General features: G+C 51.0%; 1 protein-coding gene across 1 annotated transcript; it reads left to right on the forward strand.

The window, feature by feature from the left end:
• The first annotated feature begins 2,289 nt into the window (after positions 1–2,289).
• On the forward strand, positions 2,290–4,312 carry LOC123097927 (uncharacterized). Its single transcript, XM_044519775.1, has 2 exons — positions 2,290–2,588; positions 2,709–4,312. The coding sequence occupies exon 2, from the start codon at positions 2,779–2,781 to the stop codon at positions 4,174–4,176; it is 1,398 nt and encodes a 465-aa protein (XP_044375710.1). The 5' UTR covers positions 2,290–2,588; positions 2,709–2,778; the 3' UTR covers positions 4,177–4,312.
• The last annotated feature ends 4,348 nt before the right edge of the window (positions 4,313–8,660 follow it).

An 8,660-nucleotide genomic window follows, 5' to 3' on the forward strand; every position in this document is an offset into this window, starting at 1 on the left:
GTCGCTTGGGCCGTTGTACCTTTTAATGTGGCAGGATTGTGAAAATGGTTTCGGGTGTGAAGGGGCATTTCCCGCCTAAAGAGTTTTGGTGTTGATGACAATTTAGCTTGCGGACTAACTGTGTTCCTAACCTACACAAGTATACCATATATGGAACAAGACGGTTGGGCACCCCTTCGGATGGGAAAGAGCGAAGACAACATTTTCCGATGCGTTTATTTCTTTGGTCTAGGAAATCCATACTATTAAGAGGGGGTCTATATTGGAAGTTACGGGTGAACCAAATACATATGTAAACATATATTGCACCCACATATAGCCTACCATTTCAAGGAGAGAGCTTCTTATCTAACCTTTGCAGAAAAACTTGCCCAGAGTGGTTGTACCGCCTGTAGCCTCGGTTGTATCGCTCCCTCTGTGGACTGGTCACGGTGGCATCTGCCTCCCGCTTGCACCGGGTGCCACTGGCAGTTGTACTGGCATGTTTACAGGCGGTTCAACCGGACCATGCACCGGCTCAACACTATCTGAAGGGTGATACTTTTGGGTGACATGCGGTACCAGGTGATAGCTGTCCGGTAGTTGTTTAATTACCAGACAACCGGGGTCCAGGCGGTTGTACCGCTAGGGACTTAGCAAACTCCGGTGGCGCTTCGAGGCGGCTGTACCGGCGTGGGTACTGCCCCAACCACTGCGAGTAGGGTGATGCCACTCGGGTTTTTGGTACGGTACCGGGCGGTGGTCAACAGGTAGTTCCAGTTTATTTTTATAATCTGGTACAACCGAGACACCATGTGGTTGTACTACTCTGACTCTGCAAATAGGCATTCTTGCTTTGGGCAGTTGTACCGCTCCTTCCAGCAGTTGTACTGCCCCTGTGCGAGTCTGCGCATAACAGTTGGATTTGAGTCAATACTATATAAGGGGAGGTTCTTTCACCTCCCATTTTACCTCTTGCCTCTCTCTCCTCCATTGTTCCCCTAAGCTATTTCTTGCCCGACCCCCTTTCCTAGACAACCAAACTTGTTGATTTGCTAGGAATTAAGGGAGGAGACCTAGATGTACAGTTCCACCAAAGGAAATTTTGATTCCCCCTTACTTTCACTTGTGGATCTTGTTATCTTGGGGTGTTTGGGCACCCTAGACCGAAGAGGTCACCTCGGAGCCACATTTCATTGTAGTGAAGTTTCGTGGTGGTGTCGGAAGCCTCCAATTAAGTCATGAAAAGAGCCCAAGCCTTGTTTTTGAAGGTTCTGATTGCCTTCTTCAAGGGCACCGCTAGTGGATTCGCGACACCTTGCATCATGAGAGGGCGTGAGGAGAATAAGGTGGTCCTAGGGACATTTGGAAAGCATCGTGCCTCCACACCTCTCCAACGGAGACATACCTCCCCTGAAGGAGAAAACTTCGGCAACACATACTCGTCTCCATCAACTCCACTTGCGGTTGCTTCGTGCCTTTTACTTTGTGCAAGCTTTTATTCTGTGTTTACTTTGTGCTCGTACTTGTTCTTGTGTTGTTTGTCATATAGGTTTTTCACCTCGTTGCATATAGACGACCTACTTTCTTGTTGAACCTAAATTTCGGTAAAGAGGCTAAAAATTGTTAGTCGCCTATTCACCCCCCTCCCCCTCAGTCGACCATATCGACCCTTTCAAAGGTGGGACTTGTGTGATGGAGTTTGACATGGCGGGCGCCCCTGTTCCCCCATAGCTCCCCTCTATGTGAAGCCGAGCTGTGGGGTTTTGAACGTCTAGAGTGGTCCGTCCCAATTTCATGTTTATCTTGCAGACCTAGAAGTGTCCGGACTGTTTGATCCAGACATTTGTGGTCGTTTTAGTGACCCATTTGGAGATGCCCTAACATAACATAGCAGTCTAGTCACTCGTGCCGTATTGTGTAGGTAACAGGCAGGTTACTATCAAATCGTTGAGTGAGCCCTCCTGGTGGTAATTCAAATCTGTGGAGAACGAGCACTTACCGTGGCAGTGATTAAAAACCGACGTTTAGCGTTCCAGCAATTCTTTTTCCAAACTAGAGTTATTAGCCGAGAAAAAGACGTACAGAAGGCGTACCACAGCACCGCTGCTGTAGCAAAGCGACCATACAACCACATGCGGGAACCACCTAGGCCACCGAGGCGACGACGCACCGTGTCTTACCGGTCATCGGACATGCATATTCCAGGCCAAGCGGGAAGAGGGGAAAGAGGCGTCGCCGTCGACGACCTGGCGGGGGCAAGTCTCCGGCTCTATCCACCAGACGGCACTGAACTTCCTTCCACCACCAGTAGTCTAATCGGGACGGCAGGAGAGGAGGAATTCATGACATGTAGTGACATGCCCCAACTGGTGGCGCCTCCATCGATTGCTGCAGGCACATCGCACATGGGACACTTGCTCGTGATTTTCCGGCTGCGTGCGTGGACGACTTCTCATCTATCTCCTGACCCGGCCGCGTCGCGCTGCCGACTGCGTTTAGTTAAACACACGCACCTTCCCCTAATCCTCCATCCACAGACGAGTACACATGCTTCCTTCGTCTTCTTCGCGTGCTGGCGCTGGCGTAGCTCTTCGCTGTTAAACGCGGTATCTGCTGGATGAGCAAATCCTCTCCGGGTTTATCATCCGTCACGCGCATGATCCTGCGCCGTCTCGCTTCGAACGTTCCTGTAACCATTCTGATATCTCTCCTATAACTACTTGCAGGCTGCGGCTGCGGCAGCCTCACTCAGTCAACAGCGTACAGCTACAGTTTGCTTCGTTCTTTGGTTTGGTCATGGCCAGGTCATGGCTGGCCGGCCTGCGGTCTCGGCTCGGCGGCGGCGCCAGGCAGGACGGGCTCGGCATCCTGGCCTTCGAGGCGGCGGCCGCCATGTCGCGCCTGGTCTCGCTCCACCTCTCGCTGTCCGACGCGGAGGTCAGGAGGCTCCGCGCCGACGTGCTGCGCGCCGAGGGCGTCGCGCGCCTCACGTCCACGGACCAGTCCCGCCTGCTCCGCCTCGCGTGCGCCGAGCTCATGGCGGGCCTCGACCGCGCCGCAGACGACGCCGCGCGCCTCGGAGCGCGCTGCCGCGGGCTGCCGGACGCGCCGTTCCTGCACGACTTCGACCGCGTCTACGCCGACGCGAAGCGGGGGGCCGGCCTCGCGCGGCTGGACGCCACCGTCGGGTTCTCCAGAGGCGCCGGGAAGCGGTTCAAGAAGATGGAGCGGCACGTGGCCGCCACGGCGAAGCTGTACGCGGAGATGGACGCGCTCACCGAGCTGGAGGCGTCGGAGCGGCGGATGGAGCAGTGGAAGCAGCACAGCGGGCCCATCCCCGTGCAGTCCTCCAAGCGGCAGCCCGCGGACGAGCCAAGCGAGAAGCTCATGGGCGAGCTCAGGTTGCAGCGGCAGAAGGTGCGGCGACTCACGGAGGGCTCGCTCTGGAGCGTCGCCGCCCACAAGGTGGCCAAGCTCATGGCCAAGTCGGTGCTCGCCGTGCTCGCGCGCGTCTCCCTTGCCTTCGGCGCGTTAGTGCCGGGATTGCCACCTCCGTTGACAGGCCGGGGATGGGCGCTCGGCCACTCGTCTGGCCCCATGCACCAGTCGACGGCGCCCGACGCGGCGATCCGGCACTCGGCCCCGATCTTCCGGCAAAAAGACACTGCCTCGACATCGTCAGAGCCACTCAAGCCGCCTGCGACCACCGTCGGTGGGTCGGGGATGGAACTGCGTTACGCGAACGTGATCCTGTCCGCCGAGACGCTGCTCAAGGCGCTGAGGCCGGCGATCCGCAACGAGGAGGCGCATGACGGGATGACGGAGCTGGCGATGAGAGACGAGCTGTACAAGATGCTGCCCGTGACCATACGCGCAGCAGTGAAGGAGAAGCTGAGGGAGAGGTTGAGAGGAGGGCAGGTGGACGAGGAGGCCGCCGCGACAGCGATGGACGCCGTGGACGGAGTGCTGCGGTGGTTGGGGCCAATGGCGCATGACACGCTGCGGTGGCAGGACGAGAGGAGCATGGAGCGGAAGCAACGGTTCAGCATGCAGCCGCGCGCGCCGATGGTGCAGACGCTGCATTTCGCGGACCGTCGGAAGGCGGACGCTGCTATCGTCGAGGTGCTCGTTGGTCTCAGCTGTATGTGCTGGTACGACGATCAACGGCGGCGGCCGGCTGACTGGAACGAGTAGCTGGCCTGGTCAACGACGATGCGCAGTTCATCATGTGTAAATTTATAGATATACGTGTAGGAAAGACATTTGTATACATGCACTAGATCATTGATGCCCGTCTATTTTTCCAATGAAATGATAGAAATTTTATAAATATATAGTCATAAAACATAGTGGCACAAAAACATTAAAGTTACATTTGTATAAAGTGCCTATATATTGGACGACTATAAAAGATTATAGTAGTGCAGTGGTGGGAGAGGATTGAGTTTGTTAAACTTGGGGTTTTTTTTTTTTGCGGGGGGTGTTAAACTTGGGTTTTAATTTGAATTTAGTTCTACTTTATGTCTCACACGTGAGGGGATTGAATCGGGAGTTTGAGACATTGCTAGATATTCGTTAGAAGCTGCATCATTGAAAAAGCCAACGTACACATGATAACAATGGGCAATGCATTTGCCATAACTTTGGATCAGTCGTGTAGACGCGCAATCTATGTAGACTATAAGTAATGGAGCATAACACAGTATTCGTTATGATTTGGTAGTTATACAAAAACACAAAGTAGGCGTACATAGGAGATTGTTAATGTAATACATGAGTATAAGCACCGGAAAATTTAGCTTTTCCTTGTAGGAGATGAGGCTAATAGGCAATCGAAAAAGCTGTAATTCAGCTACATTGAATTTCTCTCTTGAGATCACCAATTTAGCTTTTCACGACCAATGTGATGCTTCACGGTCATTTGTGCCAAACAACATGGAGATGGAGAGCCAATGCGCCCTTAGTCAGGCTACAATTGGACAATTTGCCTTCCAATATGGAACAACCAGCACCCCATTTTTGCTTCATCCTCGGGTGGATCTCAATTCCGAAAAGATCTTGTCAAAGTTTGTCCGCTGTTTAATCCCATGTCAAATTTGTGGTTCGTAATGGCAGGTCCATTCGTTTTTGGCTCGACTGGTGGTGTGGCGATTCTCCTCTAGTTGTGCCCTTTCCAGTGCTTTTTTCCTATTGCTCGAATCCGGAGATCTCCATCTCTGAGCTCTCTGATAATAATTGGGACCTGGCCCTCCGACATTCTCTGTCTCCTGAAGAGTTTAATGACTGGCAGCGTCTTATTGTCTGCATTCCCGTTCTCTCGGAGGGGGAGGACTCGATGGTATGGCCCCATTCCGCCTCTGGGCGTTTTTCTATTAAATCTCTGTATGCTAAGCTCATCTGCGGCACCCCTACTACTAAGTTTAAGTTGATTTGGCGTGCCCAGATTCCTCCCAAGATTAGGGTTTTCTTATGGCAGGCCTATAGAGGGCGACTGCCTGCGGCTGATCAAATTCGTAAACGTAATGAACTGGGTTCCGATTTGCTGTGAGTTGTGTGGCGAGTTGGAGGACACGAACCATATCTTTTTTAAATGCGTCCTGGGCAAGGTGGGCCGGTGCTGTATCAGGTCCTGGCTTCGGGTATCATGGAACCCCTCCTCCTTCTCTGAACTTAGAATTCTCGCTGGTGGCCTTGTTGGGCCACCAAGCGAGTGTTCTGGGTTGGTTTTGCAGCTATCTGCTAGGCTGTGAAGCAGAGTACATAGTTGCTTCAGAAGAAGCGCATGAAGGAGTCTGGATGAAGGAATTCATATCCGAGCTGGGTGTAATACCCAGTGCATCGGGTCCAATGACAATCTTTTGTGACAACACTAGAGCAATTGCCTTAGGGCGTGTTCAGATGTCCTCCCGCTCCACGCTTCACAAAAAGCTGAAGCGGAGCTGAGCCGAAGGAAAAAGCTCGAAGAAGCTAGCTTCGAGAAGCACAGCCAGAGTCCAATGTAAAAAACACGAAGCACCAAAATCACAGCTCCAGGAAAATGAGAAGTGAGGAGTTCGGCATAATTACAAGAGGATGCCACCGCCAAGTCGAAAAAATGATTCGCACGGCTCAGCCCTGACGCATGTTCCCCTCTCTCCCTCGACATCTCTTCTTCTCATGACCTACCCAGTGCCGCCGGTCGTTGCCGCCATGAAGGAAATATGCCCTAGAGGCAATAATAAAGTTGTTATTTGTATTTCCTTATATCATGATAAATGTTTATTATTCATGCTAGAATTGTATTAATCGGAAACTTAGTACATGTGTGAATACATAGACAAACAGAGTGTCACTAGTATGCCTCTACTTGACTAGCTCGTTAATCAAAGATGGTTAAGTTTCCTAACCATGGACATGAGTTGTCATTTGATGAACGGGATCACATCATTAGAGAATGATGTGATTGACATGACCCATCCGTTAGCTTAGCACTATGATCGTTTAGTTTATTGCTATTGCTTTCTTCATGACTTATACATGTTCCTATGACTATGAGATTATGCAACTCCCGAATACCGGAGGAACACTTAGTGTGCTATCAAACGTCACAACATAACTGGGTGATTATAAAGATGCTCTACAGGTGTCTCCGATGGTGTTTGTTGAGTTGGCATAGATCGAGATTAGGATTTGTCACTCCGATTGTCGAAGAGGTATCTCTGGGCCCTCTCGGTAATGCACATCACTATAAGCCTTGCAAGCAATGTAACTAATGAGTTAGTTGCGGGATGATGCATTACGGAATGAGTAAAGAGACTTCCCGATAACGAGATTGAACTAGGTATGATGATACCGACGATCGAATCTCGGGCAAGTAACATACCGATGACAAAGGGAACAATGTATGTTGTTGTGCGGTTTGACCGATAAAGATCTTCGTAGAATATGTAGGAACCAATATGAGCATCCAGGTTCCGCTATCGGTTATTGACCGGAGATGAGTCTCGGTTATGTCTACATAGATCTCGAACCCGTAGGGTCCGCACGCTTAACGTTCGATGATGATATGTATTATTAGTTATGTGATTTGATGTACCGAAGGTTGTTCGGAGTCCCGGATGTGATCACGGACATGACGAGGAGACTCAAAATGGTCAAGACATGAAGATTGATATATTGGAAGGTTATGTTTGGACACCGGAAGGGTTTCGGATAGGTTCGGGCATTTTCCGGAGTACCGGGGGATACCGGAACCCCCGAGGAGTTAATGGGCCTTAATGGGCCATGGTGGAAGAGAGGAGGAGGCGGCCAAGTGGTGGGGCGCCCCCCCCCCCAAGCCCAATCCTAATTGGGGAGGGGCCGGCCCCCCTTTCCTTCTCTCCCTCTTCCCTTCCTTTCCCCTCCTAGTTGGACTAGGAGAGGGGGGAAACCTACTCCTAGTAGGTGTAGGAATCCCCCCTTGGGGCGCGCCCTAGGAGGCCAGCCCTCCCCTCCTCCACTCCTTTATATAAGGGGGAGGGGGCACCCCATAGACACACAAGCTGATTTCTTAGGCGTGTGCGGTGCCCCCCTCCACAGATTTCCACCTCGGTCATATTGTCATAGTGCTTAGGCGAAGCCCTGCGTCGATAACTTCATCATCACTGTCACCACGCCGTCGTGCTGACGAAACTCTCCCTCGGCCTCAGCTGGATCTAGAGTTCGAGGGACGTCATCAAGCTGAACGTGTGCAGATCGCGGAGGTGCCGTGCGTTTGGTACTTGATTGGTTGGATCGCGAAGACGTTCGACTACATCAACCGCGTTACTTAACGCTTCCGCTTTCGGTCTACGAGGGTACGTGGACACACTCTCCCCGCTCGTTGCTATGCATCTCCTAGATAGATCTTGTGTGATCGTAGGAATTTTTTTGAAATTCTGCGTTCCCCAACAGTGGCATCCGATCCAGGTCTATGCGTAGATGTTATATGCACGAGTAGAACACAAAGAGTTGTGGGCGATAATAGTCATACTGCTTACCAGCATGCCATACTTTGATTTGGCAGTATTGTTGGATGAAGCGGCCCAGACCGACATTACATGACCGCGTTCATGAGACTGGTTCCACCGTCGTGCTTCGCACATAGGTGGCTAGTGGGTGTCTGTTTCTACAACTTTAGTTGAATCGAGTGTGACTACGCCCGGTCCTTGTTGAAGGTTAAAACAGCACACTTGACGAAAAATCGTTGTGGTTTTGATGCGTAGGTAAGAATGGTTCTTGCTAAGCCCGTAGCAGCCACGTAAAACTTGCAACAACAAAGTAGAGGACGTCTAACTTGTTTTTGCAGGGCATGTTGTGATGTGATATGGTGAAGACGTGATGATATATAAATTGTTGTATGAGATGATCATGTGTTTTAGAAGTTATCGGCAACTGGTAGGAGCCTTATGGTTATCGCTTTATTGTATGAAATGCAATCGCCATGTAATTGCTTTACTTTATCACTAAGCGGTAGCGATAGTCGTAGAAGCAATAGTTGGCGAGACGACAATGATGCTTCGATGGAGATCAAGGTGTCAAGCCGGTGACGATGGTGATCATGACGATGCTTTGGAGATGGAAATCAAAGGCACAAGATGATGATGGCCATATCATATCACTTATATTGATTGCATGTGATGTTTATCCTTTATGCATCTTATTTTGCTTAGTTCGGCGGT

This window comes from Triticum aestivum, chromosome 4D (assembly GCF_018294505.1).
Source record: "Triticum aestivum cultivar Chinese Spring chromosome 4D, IWGSC CS RefSeq v2.1, whole genome shotgun sequence".
Taxonomy (NCBI): domain Eukaryota; kingdom Viridiplantae; phylum Streptophyta; class Magnoliopsida; order Poales; family Poaceae; genus Triticum; species Triticum aestivum.